This window comes from Aulonocara sp. 'chitande type north' Nkhata Bay, linkage group LG23 (genome assembly GCF_057382095.1).
Source record: "Aulonocara sp. 'chitande type north' Nkhata Bay isolate Kocher_YH1m ecotype deep benthic linkage group LG23, A_spYH_male_GT1.1, whole genome shotgun sequence".
NCBI classification, from domain to species: Eukaryota; Metazoa; Chordata; class Actinopteri; order Cichliformes; family Cichlidae; genus Aulonocara; species Aulonocara sp. 'chitande type north' Nkhata Bay.
In genome coordinates, this window is record NC_141365.1 from 10689070 (window position 1) to 10712330 (window position 23261).

Below are 23261 nucleotides of genomic sequence, written 5' to 3' on the forward strand. Positions count from 1 at the left end.
CAGTTGCTTATTGTTATTGTGTTAACAAAAAAGTATCGAACCACCAACCTTCTAAGTAGTAGGTGACCTGATCCACCACCTGAGCTACAGCCGACCCAATGTCAGTAAAGTGCCAGAAAATCCTCCGTGCATCTTGGCGACTTTCAACAAATTATGACTCCATAGTAGAAATATAGTATCTTAAAAATGTTCTTTTATGCAGCAGGTCTTGCTGCTAGAAAGGCTGCCGACAGCCTCAAGGGATGTTTATAAGAAATCTGCCACATTTAATAAATGTCAAGGCAAACCCAACAAAGGAGTCTGCATACAAGCATCTTTTTTTTTAAGTTTCTTAATTTAATTATGCTGTCACTTTTCTTCACATTTAAACTATAAACTGGCAGTTTGAAGGACTTTTGTTGGTAATTTAATATAAAAATGCTGACTGTAAGGAAAATAAAACAAACCCTCACTTATTAGTGAGGGTTTGTTTCAAGCCAATTTGCCTCAGCAGCTGGCCAGTCACCTTGACTAACACACATTTCTTACCAAGCCACAGGACCATTGGTTATGTTGCACCCTGTATCTCTGTATTGATTCTTCAAGTCTCTGGAAGTCTGATGGATGAACACAATTCCTTCAGCTGGTGTTTTGGTGATTGTTTTAAAGAGTGCTCTCCAAGTTTTTGGTACAGTCTTTCATATGTGTTCACTTGAGTTGAGATCTGAGTACTCTGAAGACTGATTCACATCATTCTCACACTCAACCCATTCGGTAACCCCTCATCGTATTGATGGGAGATCATTCTGGAAGAGTCCCACTTCCCCTCAGGTCAGGAATGTTTCATAGATTAAAATCAATAAAAAAAAACAGTTCTGAGAAATTTTGCTCACATGCAGCGACCTCTCCCTCAAACACTGAGATTGGACTCCTTGAACGAATAGTTGTTCCAACTATATGTTTACTTAGCTTCACTTGGAGCCTATCTGCAGATGTCTGCACAGAGCAACATCTGGGCCCTGCTGTGGAAAGTAACACCCATCTAAAGGGGGGTTCTCAAAGTCTTAGTGCCAATTTAAGGAGCCAACTTATGACTGAAAACAGCACATGAAAAATGTAAACCATAAATCTTTTAATAAGCAAGCATTTTTTGTTTGGTTTTGGTTTACAGGTTTTTAATCACTAGCCAGATGGAAATTTTTAACATCTATTACTTTTACTCATTGTTTGGAAGGTTTAGAAATTGTGAAGTGAATAAGTGAGCTCCACCCTTAAATTCGCTCTACCATATATAGATACATATACATATAGACCTTTGAGGCGTGACTCAAGAGTGTCTGGATATATTTAAAGCAAACAAGCTGTGGTGACAGAAGTTTATGCATTTAATTCAAATACAATTTAGCTTATTTGAAAATGTTTATACATTTTACAGTTTATTTCTGACCATTTCATGAACACAAATGTCTTTTTTGCTTTCATAAATAAAACCTTAAAAATGTGATTAAAAATTATGGGTATCAGTCTGTCTAGTTCGGAAGCAGAAACCACTGTGAGGCCATTTCTGCTGCTTTGGTGTAACAAAAGTAACATCGGAAGCAATGGAGAGGCAACAGGGAACCGTTTTGCAAGTGCTTTCCACGGACCATTCCTCTCTCCTTATCCCTCCTGACTAATTATTCTATAGTTGTGCTTTTTTGCTAGTGTTCTTGTCACAGCTGGTAGAATGAGCTGGTATCGGCAGCCGATTCATGCTAACTCAAAGTATGAAGGAGACATCGTGAGATGGGCCAGCACATATGGAAAGCTGAATACAAAAAAAAGTACAAAAAAATATTGCAAAGATCATGAAGATAACTTGATCTACAGTAATTTGCATTAAACATCAGCTTTAATAAAGCTGAAGCTTGATAAACAGTCAGATCTTACATCATGTGAGGACGAGTGAGGCCAAGTAAATCCACACTGACATGACGTTATTTGGGTAGGGGTGCACATACACAGCCAGGGCAAACTCCACATTTGATGCCTGAACACTGTGAATGCCAGTGCTGTACACTGCCTCTATAATGGGCCGGATCTCAGAAAACACCAGATTGAGGGGGAATCCTGAAATCTTCAAAGGAAAAGAGAGAGAAAAAAAAGAGAAAACCAAAAAAAACCTGTTAGTGATATGAATTTTTCAAAGTGAGCTCACGCGCTTTCGGCCAACTTCTTCAGCACTGGACTTAAGATCCATGACACAACACAGTGACTCAGAGTAGCTTCTTGCGGAGGCACACCCTTTTTCAGACTTACTCTGTAGTCTCCCAGCAGGCTCTGCAGCTCATGGCGGTGTCCCTCAGCCACATCTTGTCCTCGGATCAGCTCCAGCTTGGGCAGGAACTGCTTCAGGATGGTAGTGCAGTAGCGGTTCCAGCGGGTTGGCTGACGAGGTCGCCACTCCATTATCTTCTCCTTCAGGATCCTCTCGATTCTATTCAGAGTGACATGGTGCATGTGCTGCGTTTAGCCCGTGGTTGTTTTGAGAAGCAGCAGTTTCTGCTGTTTTACTTGCCTGTCCTGAAGCTCTGCTGCAGCTGCCCTGTCTGTGCGACGATACACCAGCTCCTCTGGCTAAAGACAATGACAAATTTTTGAGAAACAAACAAAGAAGTAAAAATAGGTTTATACAGTAATACTGAACACTTACTTGTATGCTAGACAGTCCAGGGTGGGAGAAAGTTCGGGAGAAAAACGGTTTCCACAAATTAGCTTTTGTGATGTCAAAACTGACCCTCATTGGTGATGTATATTGTTGAATGTTGAACCAAACCTTAAAATAAAAAAAAACAAAACAAACAAAAAAAAAAAACCACAACAAAAAGCAGACATGAATATAAAACTATGCAAAATTGTAAAAATGATGAAGAATAAATAAATGTATAAATCTTTATTCACATTGTCAGCATTGACCAAGCAGCCAACTGCCTGAAGTGGGCAGAAGGTGTCGTACTGCCCGTAGAACTGACCGCTGCTGGGATTCCAGATAAGGTAAAGGTTCTGCTCAAGGGTCAGGACATAAGCCGTGGGTCCCTGAGGAGGGAAGATTTTAGAACTCTTAGTGCTGCTGCAAGAACAAGTCTGAAAAATGAAGCAGCAAAAATAGCTGTTCTTGCAGTGGTGGCTGAAGACTGGTTGCAAAAGTCAGTCCCCATAGACTCCATTATCAAACTATGGAACTTTACAGCAAAGATAAGCATATTCACAGCCAACAAAAACTCTTTTGGTCTCTATGAATTTTTTAAAATAAAACATATTTAAACTATATTGCTTAGAGACTGTGGGTCACAGTGGGTGTAGCCGCTAGCTGTCTGCTTGTCTTTAGCCAATAAAAACTAACATGGAACTGACCAAAACTAACACTGAAGCAAGGACCTCTTACCCCTGTTTGGTATGTAGGCAGCAGCAGTGTGTTTGAGTGTTTATGAGTTATTCTGGTTTTGGGATAGCAGTCTATGAATACAGCTTGCTAATGGTAATTACTTCAACATTTATTTACAGTCTATGTGCAAGTTTTTAAAGCTGTGCTCTACTTAAAAATGTTACTGTGACACACATGAAATGTCTTCAGGTTTAAGAAATAAATGTCACCCACCTCCGGTATGGCTGTGCCAATTATAAGCCAGGCTTTCTTGCCCAAAGACAGGAAGTAGTTGCACAACAGTACAGCGTGTTCCTCTTCATCACCCGCTAGAAGGGTTAGGAATTGCTAAAAACAAACAACAACAAAAAAGCAGCTACCAAAAGGTACTACAATATGAGCACTGCCCTTCTGTATACAATGCTGGCTTCTTGAAGAAAGTTCACTTACGTCACAGGTGCTCCAAAGATCGCAGGTTGCAGAAAATGAAACTTGGTCAGGCAGAGAAGGGATGAGTGACACAAATCGAGCAACGAGGGGCTGTGCGGGGATAAATATCAGTGCATCAGCAAATTATATCTAATTACCGAAGACGTTTTCTACATTAAGTAATATCACACTGACCGTGGCTTCCAATGGGTTATTGGGGAATTCATCCAGTAGCTCCTTTGGGGGACTGAGTGGTCGAATGTAACGTGTGATGAAGACAGTCTTCCCACTGAGGTCTATGACTGTGGTAATGCAGGGTCGGTCTGGGTATCTCTGAGCTGCGTCCCTCTCAAATCTCTCTGAAGCTTGCAATAAGCGCTCATCCTCTTGGGTGTCAAACTGCAAGAGAAGGTCAAATGAACAATGAATAAGGGCACAGAGCGATAGCTAAAAAGAAGTAACTTCAAATGTTGTGTCATGAATGGGTGATTAAAGGAGGATAAATGCTTTAATGGAGCAGTTACCTTCATTTCCTTTATCTAGTACATGCAGCAAAAGCAAATAAGCGATACAAGAGGATGACAGAAATAAGAGGAAATTAATTCATAACAAATTGTTTCAAAAATAAGAAACATGCATGTAAGTGTCTAAAATGTATAGGATCTATTTAAACACTTAAGCAGACATACTTTGCTTTGCTCATTTTCTTACGTTACATTAAAAATTGCTTAAGTTTCAAACAATGAGCAGGGCTTTTCCTACACAGAGAAAATTTCACTTGGCGCCAATGAACATCACCGGGATTGTGAGACTAAGTAATTTTTTAAAAATGGGGCTTCCTTACTTAAGCGTTTTTGTTTGTCAAATGGCTATAAATCATTCATTATTACTTTATGTATCATTTATGTATCACCTGACAACGCTATGACCTATTCTGAGCAAAGAATAAATCTTAAGAGGTCAGCCTTTATTAAAAGGCATTCCTTAAACCCAAAACTCTTCCTTTGGTTTTAGTTTTTTTCTTTTTCCTTCTTTGGGTTCTGTATGTCAAAGGGAAGAGATATTCCCAACATGGTTATCTCATGGACATAGTTCAGTATTTGAGCACAGAAGCCCCACCAATCAGATGGAAAATGGCTGAAAAAGTGAGTAGGTAAAATTACTAATAATAAAATCAAAACATGGAGCTAGAAATGAGCATACTAGGTCTCCTTCATATATATATATATATATATATATATATATATATATATATATATATATATAATATTATATATATATATATATATATATATATATATATATATATATATATATATATATATATATATATATATATATATATATATATATATAATATTATATAATATTATATATATATATATATATATATATATATATATATATATATATATATATATATATATATATATATATATATATATATATATATATATATATATATATATATATATATATATATATATATATATATATATATATATATATATATATATATATATATATATATATATATATATATATATATATATAGAGAGAGAGAGAGAGAGAGAGAGAAAAGCTTCTCTAAAGACTCATTGCAAAGTCAGATTACCAAAGCATGATGCTGAATGACTAGGGGTTTCTTGAGGTCGCCGTTTAAACTTACCTTCTCCCTAACAGACTCTCCAGGTACCAGCTGTGGATCGACAGTGATGAACAGCGTGATAAATGTTCCCTCACTCAGACTTCTCAAGATATCAAAACCACTATTAGTGAAGTGGCTCTTCTCCTTGCTGTAACCCAGCAGCACAGCTGGCGTGTTCACTTTAAATGTCCCATCAATCTAAGAGAAATGTCAGTGAGAAGTCCAGTCAGTCACAGCCATTTAGTGTGTGTACATCAGGTCTGCTTAAATCATAGACGCACCTTGGACTGAGAATAAATTGTGCTGAAAGGAATCTTGACTGAGCCCAACCAGCGCTTCTCTATGTGGGTTTGAATTGATTTCCCTCTGTTTTTGTCATTCTGAGGAGCAAAAATACAAATAATTCAAGCAGCAAGTAATGAGGGTGAGGATGCAGAATTTTGTTAAATTTATTTTTAGATTCACTCTTGAAGAGCATAAAAACCCACAAACATAGTCACAAAGGTCTTTAGGAGATATCAATAAAGGCCAAAGTCAAGTTGGCAATTACATCAATATCTGATAATACAGAAATTAATTGTATTATATCACTAAAATGACATGTGTTGCTGTCTACATAGATAGAAATTCACATTTAACAGAAATTAAACATAAGCCATTTTTCACAGTATAACCTTTTATTTCACTTATCTGACTTTAAAATCAGGGACTCGCTCACTGTTAGCTGTTATTACGCTGCCTTCAAGACGTTAAACAGTGGATGTCCTTAGTTTCTTTTTTTTTATTAAATGAAAACAAAACAGAGATTGTCATTTTTGTCATCGACAGTGCTCGGGGCCCCTTATCTTATTGTAAGACAGATATTAAAACCCTTGGTGTGTAACTTGATGGTTCTTTTAAACCGTGTAGGCAGGTGAGTGCAGTAGTCCAATCTAGCTTTTTCCATCTGAGACAGCTAGCCAAAGTAAAGCCATATGTTCCAGCTAATCTCTTTAAACGTGTTATTCATCTGTTCATTACATACAGACTGGAGTACTGCATTTCTCTGTACTTGTCTGTACCAGTCTTCTATTTATAGTCATGGCGAGAGAGCCTTTTCTGTGGCAGGTCTCATACTCTAGAATAGTCTGCCTCTAAATATTAGATCTGCACAAACACTGGAACATTTTAAATCTTTACTGAGGACACATTTTTATGACCCCAACATTTTTTGTTTTTACAGCCTTGTTGTTGTTTTAGTCTTATCCCTTCTCGTTTATATTTTATTGCATCACTGTCATGCATTTTATTTATTTTAGTTGCATTTTAGTTTGTAAAGCATAGTTTGAAATGTGCTATATAAATAAACTCGATTTTTACCATTTGATTCACGGATATTAAACCAGGATCTTAAACCGAAATCTAAACCTGACAGGAAAACAATGGAGGGATGTGAGAAGTGAGACAAAGTGAACAGTGTTTACTCACCATCACAGTCTCATGTACCACTTCATCAAATATGTTGATGAAAACCTCATCTTTGACTGACTGCAGGCTAGCAGTGCTGTAGTCACCATTTGGAGCGCTGTAGAGAGGAACATTAGGTAAGTAACACCACTCAGCAGCCATTGTGCTGGGCAGTTATTTTGAAAAACAATGATGGGAAAATGCATGTTTAGAATCACCAGTCAAATCTGATGAAAAGTGCTCAAAAAGTCTCTCTTATAATGGTATCTGGTCAAAAACACCAAGCTTTCACTTTGTGATACACTGCATTAGCCAGCTCAGTTTCATCCTGATTAAAGGAGCCTGTGCAGGACAGGTACAAAGGCATGAGGAGATCCTAAACAACAACTATTTTTGTGCATGCTTGAGTTTTTGTGGATGAATAACGGAAAACAAAAAGAAAATCTTTAAACTGTTAATTAAAAGTCACACATGGCTAGCCTCCCATTTACAATTATAATGGGCATTTCAAAAAAAACAAACAAACAAAAAAGAAAACAATAAAAGAGATAATTAATAATAAAAGAAGCAGAGTAAAAAGGAATCCAATAAAACATAACATACACTTACGATCAGTTATACGACATACAGCATCAAGTAAAACAGGTGCTGAGGCTAAATGCCTTGTAACTATAAATGTAAACTGACACTTTAGGGTGTATTGTAAAGAGTTATAGTTGGCCAGAGCATAGAAACTAAATGTCTTCCAAACGCAGGATAGACTTGAAGGATTTGCAACAACTGGGACTTAATGGACTCAGTTTGAGTCCCAGAGCACTAGCAGAGAAGTGAAGTAAAATGGCAGTTTCCCAGTGAGAGCCACAGAAGTAAACAGCCACACGGCACTTCTGTGAGACCACCCACATCGTACTATAAAAGCTGGTAGTAATAAACCTGAGGATATAAAGATGTAGGATGGAGAGAAAAGTGTCTTATATAAAGTTTTTCCTTCAAAACACGTAAGAACGTTATTTATTTTCCTTTTCCTGTACAAGAAAATTATTACTTTGTTATAGTTTATCAACAAGATTGTCCAACATTTTGAAATTCATATTTATAGTTTAATATGCATCAAAAATGCTAAGGTATTTATATTCTGAATTCCTCTTTATATTGGGACACTAAATAGTGGAAATCTACAAATCTGACAGTCCAACAGAGAGATCATTCAACACAAAGCCCCCCCCCCAAAGGAAAAGAGACACCCCTCCACCCCCCAAAAAACAAACAAGCAAACAAACGAACAAAAAAAGAAAAACCCAACTCACCTAAAAGGCAGCTGCAGCTCCTCGTTCCAGCATGGGTTTGGTCCATCGGCTGTGGCTGTTTGAAGTACTGTGCGTTGGAAGGAAACCTCCACAAATGGCCTCACCTGTATCTAAATTAGACACACAAATACTCCACATACTTGACACTGATTATAGAGACTCTGTATTGGTATCAGATTATGCTCGGCTGCTTGTGTAAAGCAAAATAAGATTAGACTTTGTGCTGTACCTGGTCGGGAAGCCCAATGCTGCCCTGAAGGGCACTATGAGATGTCTGTCCTGGTTTACTACAATAGAAACCCATTAAAACACAGTTCAGTGTCCAGTAAGGTTTCTAAACATATATGCTGGTTTCTAAATTTGAATGGCTGAACTCACTTGCTCTGAAGCCTGCGGACTGGGATATCATAAGCCCGGATGATGTTAACAAGCAATTTGATGTCTCCGTCAGACAGATTCTGGGCCGTCACCTTCTTTCTTTCTTTCCTCTGAGGTTTCAGTGGTCGTTTTGGTTCAGCCAGCTTGAAAAGGTTTATTCCTAAAATCCTGATAAATGCAACAAACATGTAATCACTTTGTCAACAGCCTGCAGGACTATTCATTTAAAATTAAATCTTACTGTAATGTAGATAAGAATTTGTGGCAATATGACAAAGCTTTTTTGCTCTAATTCTGGGTCGGGGTTACCACCAACAGTACTCAGTCCCTCCAGGTATTTGTAGTTTTATATGTCAATATCATTAAGGATTCTTCCTGTTAAAATGAAGTTTTTCTTTCCCACTGTCACCAAAGCATTTTCTCATAGGGGTATATATGATTGCTAGGCTTTTCTCTGTATTATTGTAGGGCCTTTACCTTCCAATATAAAGCACCTTGATGCCGCTGTTGTTCTGATTTGGTGCTATATAAATGAATTGAATTGAAAATTTAACTTAAGCTTTAATGGCATTAACAAGAACCGCTGGAAACATACTGTGCTGCTTATCCTGTATCTAAAGTCTAAAATAGGCATATCACAATAAGTGTGTATTGAACAATAATTGTGATATTTAAAAATAAACAGTTATTGTATTAATAACGCACAGAATAATATTGTTAATATCAGAAATTCTTCCCTTTGCAAGCTTTTGTATAATTATAGTTGTTAACAGTTGTTTAACTGATCTGACAAAAAGACAAGATACAACAACATCAACAATGATAATAATAATTTTTCAATAATTTTTTTTAAATACTTTTTTTCCACCCAAAATTATACGGATATTGTAATAAATATCACAATTTATTCTTTGATAAATGTGAAGTCAAATTTGGATATTGTGACAGCCCTGGTATAAATGTGCCGGCATATAATCTGGTATCTTACAGAATGGCTATGATTCAGGATGTAGCACAGGTACAGTACCAGTTGGAAGGACTGTGATTTAATCTCTGACTTCTCCACTTTGTTTGTCAACATATCCTTGTCCCTTTTTGGGGGGCCTTTTTCAGCTTTATTGATAGATACAGTGAAGAAATGACAGGAAAGTGGAGGGAGAGAGAGCGAGAGGGGAAGTAATGCAGCCACCGGCTGCTCAACGCACTAAGCTAAACCAGCGACCGTATACATGTCCTTTATACTAAATCCCATTGATTTATTTGTTTGTATCCTTTATTTTTGCATCCATTTGAGTGTGAGCATGTGCATCATAAATTTAGATAACAAAAGCGCTTGCATTTTTTAGGCATGTAGCACAGAAGCCTTTGAGTGCTCTGTAAAGGTAGAAAAGTGCTCTAAAAGTATCATTTCATTTACCAAATCAGTTGGATAATGCCCTGTTGTAGATTTACATTTATATAATTTCACTGCATTTCACTCTCAGACTGCAGGCTTGCTTGTGGTTCCTAGGGTATTTAAATGTGGAATGGGAGGCACAGCCATCAGCTATCAGGCCCCTCTCTGGATCTGCCTCCCAGTTTGGATTTGGGAAACAGACACTCACTCTACTTTTAAGATTCTTTCTATTTTGATAAAGCTTGGGACGACCGTGGCTCAGGGGGTTGGGAATCACATCTGTAACCGGAAGGTCGCCGGTTCGATCCCTGGGCTCTCTGTCCTGGTCGTTGTGTCCTTGGGCAAGACACTTTACCCTACCGCCTACTGGTGATGGCCAGAGGGGCCGATGGCGCGATATGGCAGCCTCGCTTCTGTCAGTCTGCCCCAGGGCAGCTGTGGCTACAACTGTAGCTTGCCTCTACCAGTGTATGAATGTGAGAATGAATGAATAGTGGCATTGTAAAGCGCTTTGGGTGCCTTGAAAAGCGCTATATAAATCCAATCCATTATTATTATTACTACTATTGTCGTAAATCATAGTACCTCAAGTCGCCCTGTCTTTTCTTTTACCTCACCCCCAACAAGTTGCCCTTCTCTTACAATGGTTCTCCCAGAGGTCCGTTTCTAGTAAAAGGAAGTTTTTCCTTCCCACTGTTACTAAGTGCTTGCTCATAGGAGGTCATCTGATTGTTGGGGTTTATTTTTATATTGTAGGGTCTTTACCCTAATGTAAGATGCCTTGAAATGACTTTAAATAAATCTGAAAAAATTAACTGGACTGACTTAAAATGGCAACAATCAGATGATCCCGTAGGAGCAAGCACTGGGCAACGGTAGGAAGGAAAAACTCCCTTTTACTAAGAACAGACCTCTGGTAGAACCATGCTAAGGGAGGGGCAGCCATTTACTGCAGCCTGATGGGGAAGAAAAACAATAGAGTAGAGCATATAAAGATATCCATCAGTATAATGTACTGCCGCAAGAGAATGCTAAAATTCTTCTTATATTAGCAGCTTCTAATATTTTACCATTTTATTGGTGTTAATCTCTATGAAATTTTACAGCTTTTAAAATCTTTAGCTTCATATTCTGACTAAATTCTTTTTCATTATTTACAAAACCCTGGGAGGATTGAACACTGGAAACAGTCTGTTATATTCATTCATGCACTCGTATTCAGGGTTTAAACTAAGAGGAGAAACAGAGACACAAAAGACAAAAAAACAAAACAAAGCAAAACTCCAAGAACATACCCTGGACCTGCACCACTGTAAAACAAACAAACAAACAAAAAAAAGAAAAAGGAAAAAAAAAGAAAAAAAGAAGAAAAGCAGAAAAATAGAAAAAAATAATAATAAATGAAACAAAGTGTACATCAACAGCATGACTGACACTGATGTACATTATTAAATATATAAATCTGCTTAAAAATAGTCAAGGACTGAAATTGATTTCAAATGTTCTGTTATCATGTCCACATGTTGTGAAACCAGCTCTAGCACAACAATGTATTAACTTCTAGAGGAGAGAACAAATTAGACAGGCGAATGCAGTGTTGAGTTAAGGATCAAATACACCAACCCAGCAGCTGCCAAAATGCACAGTTACATCAGCGTGTAATTTTATGCTGGCCCTGCAACTCTTTCTGATGACTGTTGAGCAAACGTGAAATTTCCTAGCCTTAGCTTTAGTGGTGAGGGAAGTATTTTTTATCAGTTCCTTTTTTGAAAGTACTAATACTGTACTGTTTATGACTCTGGTGCAAGAAAGTATTGCACTGGAAGTGTTAAATACTAAACATAAAAGTGCTTAATACAGGAAAGTGACTTCTGTGTCAGTTGCGCACAACATCATTAGATTATTAGCAGTAGACTAAAAGTACAGTTGAATGACAAGATGCAAGTACAGTACAAATACCTTAAATCTGTACTTAAGGAGAGTACCTGAGTGAATGTACACTGCACCACAGGTGAATAAAGAAAGAAATAGCCATACTTGAAAACATAACATACACAGCACAAACAAAAAAGCTCGTATATTTTGAGTCAGGCTATTCAGCTTTTGCTAGCAGTGCATATTTACCCAATGGTTGGTATCTCTTCTTCTGTCACCAAATCAGACAGGAGGTAGTGATGCTTGGCAAGAAGAAACCTGTTGATGACTGATTCTCGGATCTGTGGACAAATGCCAGGATTACACAACACTTAAGTCTCTTGTGTGCTAAATACTTGCGTATGAATTTTTTTTCTTTTTTAAAAAGCTCACCTTCTGAAGGTATTTGGCCACTAAAGCTCTGTGTGAATCCAAATGCTCTTTGGTATCAATTACCTCTCCCTCTTTCAATCTTTTTTCATATTCCTGAAATAATTTTAACCAAAGTTAAGAAAAAAAAACTATTATCCTTTTATAGAGCTTGTGCATCTTCATTATACCACATTGATAATATTCTGCAATACACTTTTGAAAAGCTGACCTGGAAAACCGTATCAGTGACCTCCCTCTCTAAAGCAGGAATGAATTTGTAATTCCGAAACTCTGCAACTTCCTGGTTCCTTAGCTTGAGCAGACGAAACCTTCCAGACTTCTCTAACTCTTCATCAGTCACAAAATTAAACTCCTCCTGGAGATGTTCCAGGCGGAAGTACTCTGGAGCTGTTACTTCTCCACTACTGGCCACCTGTAAAAAACACATAGAGTTACATGGGAAAATGTTTCATTTGATGCGTTCATGTCCTTAAAAATAGCCATCTTCTGATACTCACTTTTAGCAGCTGCATGATGGAGGCATTTTTCGGATCGTTTGGATCCAGACGCGACTGCTTGGCCCACTCACCAATTTTTTTCATGTCATATAGTCCAGATGCCCCAATGTAGCTAACAGCATCAAGATGGCCCTTGCCACTAAGAAACACAGACAGATCAGTATTGACAATAACATAAAAACAACAACAACAACAAGTCTTTGAGCAATTTTGTAATATTTTATATTGCACAGAAGATAAAGTAAAACATTTAGAGATCAATTTAAAAACCAACACATTGTTGGACTGACACTGACAACTTCATATACCAAACACATCCCCCCGATCTGGCATTGCTTCATGCCATTTCAACTCCTTCATGCCAGAATCTACCTGCAAGGGCATATTTCCACATTGTGGCCCAATGTTATATGCAACATATTTATAAGGAGTGATGAGCTTGATGCCTAGACACCAATCTCAACCTCCAGTCATGTGAAAACTCTCTTTTTCATATGTCTGCATATTTTGCTGCAGTAATAAACCAATTCCAACCAACAGGCAGAAAATCAGTATCACGATAGCACTTCATCCTAACCCAAGGACACGCCATAGTCTTATAGAGATGGCCATTGCACAGTCTGTCATACACTTCAGTTTTCTGATTTGCTTTTCAGTGTATGTGGTTGTTGCATCTGGCTTTCCCTCCTTTCAATCACAGTTTTTACCATCTGAAGGGACAATAAGCTCCTCAGCCTCCTGTAATAGCCTTTATTTTAAAAACCTGAAAGCAAAGAATAGGTGCTGTCTCAGATCACTTCAGTTATAACATGCTGAAAAGTTATGCTGTCTCGGTGGGGGGGTGTAAATTTGCTTTTTCAGTAAGAAAACACAAAATAGTCCTTTAAAAACTTCTCCTGCTGTACACTGCAAAATGTTTGACAAATGTTAGTGAGCTAACCGTGCTAACGCGTTGAAGCCATGCAACCCACACACGGGGCGATCCGCGCTAACTTGCCAACGGAGATTTGCCGCGTTAATGCAGTTAGAGCGTTAACGTTATTTTAATGAGATTAACGCTGACAGCACTATATATGTATGTAATATATATATATACACAGTGGCTTGCAAAAGTATTCGGCCCCCTTGAACTTTTCTACATTTTGTCACATTACAGCCACAAACATGAATCAATTTTATTGAAATTCCACGTGAAAGACCAATACAAAGTGGTGTACACATGAGAAGTGGAACGAAAATCATACATGATTCCAAACATTTTTTACAAATAAATAACTGAAAAGTGGGGTGTGCATAATTCTATTAGGAAAATCAAGAAAGATACTACCTGTGAACGCCACCAGGTTGTTGAGAAATAGGAGGCGCAAGGGGTACATCATCGTCCCCGATACCCCAAGAAACACAGCACGAGACCTTCCCAGAAGTCAAAAGACTTTGCTTGTTGCTGCCATCAGCTTCAAAGGAGAGGGGCACATCTGAGAAGGTGTATAGAGTGTAAGAGAGAAGTTGATAAGTTAGTATAATTAAAAGTATTCTTGAAATATTCAAATATTTCATATCTGAAAAAAAAAAAAATGTACCACTTCCAACTCCCTCGTGGTCAAACATCACTCTCTGGTTGCTACTAAACTCAAATTCCTCAAGAGGGACGCTGCCTGTCACGACAGAGGGTTCTGGCACTGGAAGAAACACCTGAGCCAGGAGAGAGCATGATGACCCAATCTCCTCAAACACCTGCCCACACACAGTAAACACAAAAATTAATTGTTAGAATAGATCACAGCAGTCATTTATCAAGTAAATGCGTGGATACATAAAGTGGCAGCATGTTCAGCACTCTTTACTGTACCTGCAAACTAATGCTTTGGGGACAGTTGACTATCTTGAGATTGAATATCTGTCCAAAGTGCACCCTGAAGTCGGTGTTCAGGGAGCGACTGTCTGTTCGTGAAACTTCTTTGTCATTATAAAGGATCTTGGTGAAAAGAGAGCGCCTGGCAACATCTTCTCTTCGAGCTTTTTCGGCCCTAAACACGAAGAAAACAAACGTGATGAAAACATTCACAAAACCACAGTGAAAGTGCAGTTCATCATCATAACTGAAACACCTGCAAATAGGTGTGATATTCCCACCTGTGACAAATATTCTGCTATTAAGTTTTCTCATTTTAATAAAAAAACAAAACAAACAACCCTCACCCAAATATTTACTCTTTGCTGATTGGTTCATACATGTTTTGAAGAAACCTAGACCCTCTTTGTGTTTCTGCTGTGTCTACCTGGGGCACAGTTCACTGGCAGTGATGTTTGCAGATGCAGACAGCTCAGGAATCAGGATGGCCTCTCCTGGCTTTCTACGTATCCTGAGGGCTTTCTCCCTCACCCACTGCTCTATGGAGCCAAGGTCTGGTCTCTCTGGGGGCTCCGGCTTTGGGGGGGGTTCGTCAGTAGGTCCTTCTGATTCACTCACATCCTGTTCTTCATCTTCTCCTTCAGTGTCATCCTGTGCCTGACCTTTCTTCTTCTTTTTTTGCTTTTTCTTTTTGGCTTTCTGAAAACAGTGAACATGAGGAGGTGTGTGTGTGGGTATATCTTTACATTATGATTTGACATACAAAGTCAGGTGGACTGCCTTTAAACCACATTTTCAATTTTTTTTAATGCATGCATGATCCTTATTAAAAAACATTTATTGAAATGTGTCGTATGCAGGGGAAGATTAGATGAAGAATGCAGGTAAAAATGTAGGCACCTGTTTCTTTCTGCAGAGTTTCCATTCTTCCAGCCGTTTCTTGTACTCAGCTAATTTATTCTGGTATTCTTCCTCAGTCTCTGCCTCTAATTCTACAACCTCTGCCAAGATTTCATCTTCATAGTCCTGCTCATCTGACACCCGATCCACATTCTCCCTGAAGAGGCAATAGACAGCACAACAGATTAATGACACTGGGACAAGAATCTGGAGAACTCTCTACAGAGCAAATCTTACTCTATCCAGCTGATATCGATTAGGGATGAGTGATAAAACAATACCAGATTTTAAATCAGGGAGAATTTAGGGTGTTGGAAGTCTCAGATTTTGGCTCACGGGGATTGGGACTTTGAAAACTCTGGCCATTATTAACGTTAGCAATTATAATTAACAAATATAATAAAAAAAAAAAAAAAATTGGACAAACAAAACAGACCCCATTTAGTATTTTTATGGAGTTGCATAAAACATCCCCATAAAGAATATACACATTATTTTACTGTTACCGCCTCACTGAAATTTCTGTCACTTTTAGCTGTTACCTTCTGAGGTAGAGCTTGTAGGGTGTATTGGTAAACTTCTGGAACTCTCTCAGGGCTTTAATCTCCTTCCACACTTTAACTATATTTTTCAGAAGAGTCCTGTCTTTCTCCTGCTCACTGTCTCGGAGATGTCGAGTGTTCCTGTAATATTTGGAAAAACACTACTGCTCAAAGAGTCAATGTTACAGTGCATGTTTTTAGGCTACAAGGACTTCGTAGGATGCTAAGGGATGAACTCACCTAACCTCCAGATTATACTCAGAAATCCTCTGCTGCAAGGCCTGAGTGGGGTTAAGCCCACTATGGCTCTCCAGCATATTCCGCAGTGCATTCCTTAGTCCATTCAACTAAAGCAGAAAATAAGACACTAAACACACTGAATGCTGCATATAAACTCTGGAGTCCCTTTCATAGCTCACTTTACCTTGTCAGTGAGGTGACCTGTGAGATTATTGCGTTGCCTGGTTAGGTACTGATCGTACAGCTGAGCTAGGCGGGCGCCCAGGATGTGTTCGCGGCTGAAAAGTGGGTGATGGGAGAAGATCAGCCCAGAGACATCAACATCAAGCTGGTAGTCTCCCTCAGGATCTGCTGCACCAGCAATGTAAAGATTTGCATACTTGGACTTCACCGCCTGGGAGACAGAATAACACAATCCATCATGCACTATCCTGGGAAATGAAAACCACTATGAATTATACTTGGCACTTGTGCCTTGCCTGTGTGTTTCCAAGTATGTGCCAGTTTAAAGGAAGCATGAAATAGCTGGCAAGATTGAAAGCACCATCAGGGGAGTGCTGTAATGCAAAGTCATGCATGAAAATAATGTGCTATAAACACCCAACTTAACTACCCTGAACACTGTGTTTTCAGGATGAACACGTATGACAGCTGTGCCCGTCTCCAGAATTTAATAAATAAATATGAACAAGAGACGATAACTACTTGTTTTCCCTAGAGATAAAGACTGTGCTTAAACTCAAAGCCCTTTGTATCTGTAACTTATTTTTTCAGGGTTTACATATTTGTTTAACTGGACAGTCACACCACACATACCAGTAAAATGCTAATAAGGCTGGAATCAACTGCTTCTAATAAAGATGCGGATGTAGTCTAATGAATTACAGGAAATATAACACTCATCCATCCGTTTCAAATTATCCAGGAATTTGTTTACACAAGTTTACCCATTTATTTCACATTTTATTTTCCACAAGGCTTCATCACTTTGTTGAGAAGGTAAGCCATGGAAACTGTGAGCACGGTTAGGTCAGGGCAGCTGGGAACATTTTTACTGGTGATTTTTCCCCCCCATTATTCATCTTCTCACTGTTGTTTTAAAAATGTTGATTTTTAATATTATTTAATAAAAGTAATAATAATTAATAAGTTAAAATGAAATTATTGTAATGAGGCTGCTTCAACTCAAGTTAAGCTATCACCAGTGTCTCCTCTTCTCTGTGTAACACATGCAGCCATGAACTAGACTTCACTTGACAGAAGTGTATGTGACAACACAAATTTCAGATGCACCTCTTTAACCGGTCAGCTATCTAGTAGGAAGTATGTGTGCATTGAATCATGTTTGCCATTCCCTAGCAACTGTCACTACCGTATCACTACCCTATCCATTCCCTATCACTAGATAGGAAATGCAGTACAAAAGACAAACATGTCTGAAGACGACCGTTTCTTGCTGGGAACAAGGACAACCCTGAAAAATAGTCCAATAAAGGTTTTTAGTGTTTTTATTGAAACTATTACATATTTAACTGTTTTCACTGCTTGTCAAACAAAGCAGCTAACTTAAGAATTTAAAGGGATCTTCAAAAGTGTTGTTTTATTATTCAAAAAATTATCAAAGTATTTGATAGATTAATAAATAATAAAATAACAGTTAAGGTACAGCCATGCTCTTCTTTCTTGTTTAAAAATCATAAGTAAGGGGTAAAAGTAAAGCCTTGAAAAGCTAGGGTTTAATTTTAATGCTGGCTCTTCTTCAGATGTAATTTCACAGCTTGCAATACTTTTAACGTCTACAAATGGAGTTTGGAGTTTTGATGTTGCTGTAAATTTTGAGAAGATAGCATATCACAGATGTGTTGGCCTCCATCACTGATCTGTCCTCCAATAACAAATGCATACCTCCTCTCTATTTCTTTGTACCAAATGCCAAACTGCCCTTTTGCTTTTTTCTAAAAGGCAAAGAGGTTAGAAAAGAAGAGAGGGCATCGCAACGCCCTCAGTGTAGGAATGCAAACAGTGCTTTAGATGATGAAAATGAACAAAATGATTGGTGTGTGTGTGTGTCAGACCTTCCTATACACAGTCTGTAGCGCAGGGTCTAGGGCCTCCTCCATGTGGAAAAGGGGGGGTCTTGTGGATGATTCCTTGATGGGGTTAGGCAGAGCGATGATCCTGCCATCATCTCCAAACCACTTCTTCCCCTTAGCAAATAAAAACAACACAGTAGGGATATGAATACACAGATAATAATATAATAAAACAAAGTAATGAAAAGTCTCTTATGGTAGTTTTATTTTAATGGAGAGAGGTAGAATGTCAACCAAAAACCCAGAAGGTCTTCACTCTAATCAAAATACAAGAAAAAGTGATGTGTCTCCTTAAACTATATTCCAAAAACATGAACAACACAGACTGTTACACTGCTATACACAAACTTTAATATAAGAGCAGTACACTTAGGTCAGACCAGTGGGTCAATATCTTCCCTGAGATGCGTGAAAACCTGGTGACCAACTATAACAAACATCTTACTGTTGTGCTTGCTAACCAGGGTTTCTACTAAGTCATGTGTTACGTGGGGATCAAAAACGTCTTTCACTCAATGACATTAAAAAAAACTATTTTTTTAAATTGAAAATACCTTAAAAATTACTCAGGAAATTTTGGCTTTTTAGCTGATGTTACCTCCTCCATTTTCAAAATCCGATTCTCCAGAATATTCTCATTGGTCAGGGATACGGGAGGCCTTTCCCCTACATAGAGACCCTCATCCTCCAGGTATCGAGGTTTCATGTTTTCAGGCAGTTTGATGGAGGTTGGAACTATGAAAATTAAGCATAATATAATTTTTTCCCATATGAGGGAGGTGCAGATGTGAATTAAAATATTTAAGACATGATATTATATACCTGTTCGAAAGCTGGGTGTAAACAGGAGTTCGCTTTGTAGCTGAAGAAGTTTTTGGTACCCGACATACTCGGCTTTCCTTATTTCCAAGAAGTCCTGGGGTGACTGGTCAATGACAAATAAATCTTCTTGGGTTTGTACAAGAGGAGCTTCTTCACTCTGAGAGAAGGATGAAGATGAGGCAGTTAGTCCATCTTATGCAAATGAAAAAAGGTAAGAAATAATTTTGACAAAAAAAAAAAAAATATTGGTTGCCCTGTTACCTGGGTTTCATTTTCTTCTTGAATATCTTCATCAACATCTTCATGCTCTTCGTCTTCATCTGTTGTTTTCCTCTGTTTTTGTCTTCTCCTGCTGCTCGTCTCAATCACATCTGGTGGATCGGGGTCAAAGTTCAACGTGAAGAAATTGAATGCTTCTTCAGCTGTCGGCAGGCCTTTTCCTACCTGTATTTGCAAAGAATAAAATGAATACATTAAATTTCATTATACAACTGCTTTTTGTATACAGGATTTCAATCTCAATCCATGCCTTACTTGTCTTGCTGCTTCTCTGAACCTGACCCTGGTGCTGAGGGGTGGAGGGGAGTCCCGTCTTCCAGCTCTGTCTGCATCAGCCTGTGAAACACCAGGAATTAACTTCCACCAATGGAAAGCAATACATGAGCCCAGTTAAGGTGAGATAGAGGCTCACCTCTCTGTCAAACCTTGTTACGGTGTCTCTGTCTCTGAGGCTATGGAGACGACTGGGAAACTCGAGAGAGGCCTCCTTATCCTGAAGGCTCTCACCTTTAGACTGAAATACAAGCCACAGATTATAGAGCAACAATTTCACTCAGATCGTGTGCTGTGTGTGAGAAAAAGAAACTCCATTTACCCTGGCTGCTTTTAGTTTCTCTTCCAAGCGTCGTTTCACAAAGTCATCTAAATGGTGAGTGTGCTGAGTTCTTGAGGTGAGACCTAGAGCACAAAGCACTTGTTTAAGGCTCACTTAAACAACATCAACTACCTTCTGTCAAATTTTGATATTAAATGCTGCTTACATTTGGATACCTGGTGTCTGATTAAGAGTTTCCAGATTTAAATCATACATAATTTTCAGTTCTTTACCCAGGTAAAAGAGTTTTGCTTTTTAAGAATCCTAGGCCATGTGGCAGTCTCCAACCCATATACCGTAGAAAGATTCACTACCATCCTATCATATGCTTTCTCTAGATCCACAAGCAGCAACTTTTGAGCTTCTCTATACATATCTACATTATCAAAGCAAACATAGAATCTGTAGTGCTTTTTCCGTGTATGAAGCTATACTGATGCTCACTGATCACCACCTTCCTTCTTAACCTAGCTTCAACATTTCTTTCCCATAGTTCCATGGTAAGGCTTATCAACTATACCCTTTGTACCTACTACAGTTCTGTACATCACCCTTGTTCTTGAAAACTGGTAACAGTACACCTCTTCTTCATTTATCCCTAAAATTGTCTGGCTAAAAAGACAACCACTCTTTCTCCAAGACATCGCCATACCTCCACAGGTATGTGACCTGAGCCAACTAGCTTTCATTCTCTTTATACATGCCCTCACTTCCTTCTATTATTAACTAAGCATTTGTATGATACGATTGCATATTATCAGCTTTTCTCTCACTCAGAGTTTGTACTGTTAGTTGTTTGAGGTCTCTCTACTCTCCCTTTTTTCCCCCTCCTCTTTCACTGCACCTCCCAAGTGACAGATGGTGGCTTCGTCCAAAGGTTTCTTCCTATTAAAAAGGTGTTCTTCTCTACCAACGTCACTGAGTTCTCACTCACAGTTAAAAATGTTTGGGCTCTCTCAAACAATGTAGTGTCTTTACCTTGCAAAATAAAGTATCTTGAAGTGGTTGTTGCTGTGAATCAATACTATATAAATAAAGTGAACTGAACTGATCTCTAATAGCACGTTTTAATTGCCTCTAGACTATGCAAAGCTAAGCTGCAAAGTTTTTAACCAAACCTAAATCAAGGTATCACATCACACCAATTTAGGCTTTTTACAATGACTCAAAGTATGTTTTACAGTGATTTTGCCTTCTAATCCCTTTAAGAATTTTTGTAACTTCCCCTAAATTCTTCTGTTCTCTACATGACACTTTAATTTTATGATTTTATGACTTGTAGGTTTTATTTTTGTATTAAATAAAAAAATACAAGTTTTCTATATTTGTATGAAACGTCTACTACATATAAAGATGATCATTATTATGGTCTTATAGCCTGGGGAAAAAAACAAACAGTTGAGTACTGTTTTGTGTTGTTACCAGATCACTCATTACTTGTATGATGAAGGAGTAGAGGTACATTTGATTAAGACATAAACACAGACCTTTCTGAGAACCAGTGCGAGATTTCGATAAAACCACTGAATCGTCCGCTTTCTCAGATGGTCCCTCATCTGCACTGTACTGCTGGATGGAAGTGACATCCTTGACATCATCAGCATCACGGGACTTCTGGATGGAAGACTGTTCAAGCAGCTAATAAAAGCCAGAAGCAATCAAAACTGTTAGAATTTTTAACCGTGCCATTAGTGGAATCACAGAAATGAGGTGGATACCAAAAGATTTACCCTTTTCTTTCTCTTCTGTCTCTCAGCTCTTAAATGGCGTTTCAAAGCCTCTCTTTCATCTTCTTCACCGTCTTCAGGCGCCTGGCATACACAAAGATACACTTTATATGGATAGCAGAAAAATGAAAACTTGCATCCAAGCTGGTATTTAGCGCACTAAAGCCGGAAGAAAGGCTGAAGAAGGTAAGAAGTTGGTGTTCAGCAGCCAGCAGGAATGAGCAGCTAAAACCTAGTTAAGGGCACCAACCTCCATTGTAGTTCGTGGGTCCTCTTCACTCAGTTTGATAGAAGGAACCAGAGCCTATCGAGTACAGTTAGATTTACTAAAGCGTTACAAGCTCCCTTATCTGTGCTCCTGTGTGCATTTCTGATGTTGAGTGTGTTCAAAATGAGCCTGGCTCCTCCGGTCATGTTGTGTCTTGTCAGGAAAGAATGACGCTCGCTCATTTAATGCTGGCGGAACTTGACAAGGTAGCTGTCACTTCACAGTAAAAATAAATAAATAAAAATATAACCAAGTTTTCAAAGCCTGTGACTTTACCTGGACGTCGTCCTCATTTTTCTTCTTAACTAGAGTTTCTTGGAAAGCCCGTCGTTTCTTATGCAGTTTTTCTCGTATATCACTGCAACAGAAACAGAAATGAAATTGTTTTAAAACAGAAACAAATTAGCTTAGCTTAGCATCTCACAGGCGTATTATTTATGGTTGAGAGCAAAGAGAGAAGCGTTACCTTTTGGAAGCCAGATTTGCGATGCTTTTTCTCAACAATAGTAAACGGTTTGAAATAAAAACCACTACTTTACTGCAGCTAGATATCCATAAGCACCTTTCCCGCAATTATTAGATATTTAACATTAAGCAAACAAATTCCGTTATCGCTGCCTAGTAACGGTATAAACTATTTCTCGACCTACCTTGGAAGACGACCGATGCAACCTAAACTTATAAGCAGTTTTGGATTTCATTCGTCTAGTTGACTGTCAATCAAACAGCTTAGTGACGCGTGAACCCGCGTAGTACGGAGTCCGAGAAGGTACAGATCCGTTTTTTTTGTTTTGCACCGTGCTCATTTAGAATGCCGGGTACAGCGAAACTAATTAAAAAAGAGGTAAAAGAAAATGAAATTAAGTGTTTTTTTAAAAAACATTTTGCCATAAAAACGTCAAATGTATGAACAAATAATATCACAATATAACACTATCTTATGTAGTGTGAAAAACAAAACTACTAAGTTTGTTATTGTCTATTTTTTCAATTGCTTTATTTTTGTGTTGGGATTTTCTTACTATTATTTATTGTGTTGTTGGGTTTTTAACATTTTTTGGTTTCTGGTCGATAATGATTGTCATTACAATACTAGGGAATTTGTATATCAGTAAATTTAATTTCTGCTAAAGTGGACCTGTGATGCTTATTT

At 38.2% G+C, this 23261-nt stretch overlaps 1 protein-coding gene across 5 annotated transcripts; it reads right to left on the minus strand.

The window, feature by feature from the left end:
- Positions 1-1346: 1346 nt before the first annotated feature.
- cc2d2a (coiled-coil and C2 domain containing 2A) lies at positions 1347-22862 on the minus strand. Of its 5 annotated transcripts, XM_086283149.1 has the most exons (41): positions 22575-22748; positions 22385-22466; positions 22091-22144; positions 21844-21924; positions 21601-21751; positions 20114-20196; positions 19931-20032; positions 19774-19854; positions 19501-19683; positions 19240-19396; positions 19016-19152; positions 18400-18531; positions 16509-16718; positions 16325-16431; positions 16085-16225; positions 15543-15699; positions 15070-15341; positions 14640-14817; positions 14371-14524; positions 14118-14265; positions 12791-12929; positions 12502-12705; positions 12294-12386; positions 12111-12202; positions 11282-11296; positions 8591-8758; positions 8442-8499; positions 8213-8322; positions 6927-7023; positions 5741-5839; positions 5481-5657; positions 4336-4350; positions 4007-4210; positions 3833-3922; positions 3617-3730; positions 2920-3054; positions 2672-2794; positions 2537-2595; positions 2278-2455; positions 1909-2095; positions 1347-1786 (listed from the first exon to the last, which is right to left on the minus strand). In XM_086283149.1, the coding sequence occupies exons 3-40, from the start codon at positions 22094-22096 to the stop codon at positions 1910-1912; spliced, it is 4836 nt and encodes a 1611-aa protein (XP_086139275.1). In that variant the 5' UTR covers positions 22097-22144; positions 22385-22466; positions 22575-22748; the 3' UTR covers positions 1347-1786; position 1909. The 5 variants fall into 5 exon arrangements, with proteins under 5 accessions (XP_086139275.1, XP_086139274.1, XP_086139276.1 ...); XM_086283148.1 differs by lacking the exon at positions 22575-22748 and adding an exon at positions 22759-22862 and having other exon boundaries at positions 1347-2095; XM_086283150.1 differs by lacking the exon at positions 11282-11296 and having other exon boundaries at positions 1347-2095.
- Between the last annotated feature and the right edge of the window lie 399 nt (positions 22863-23261).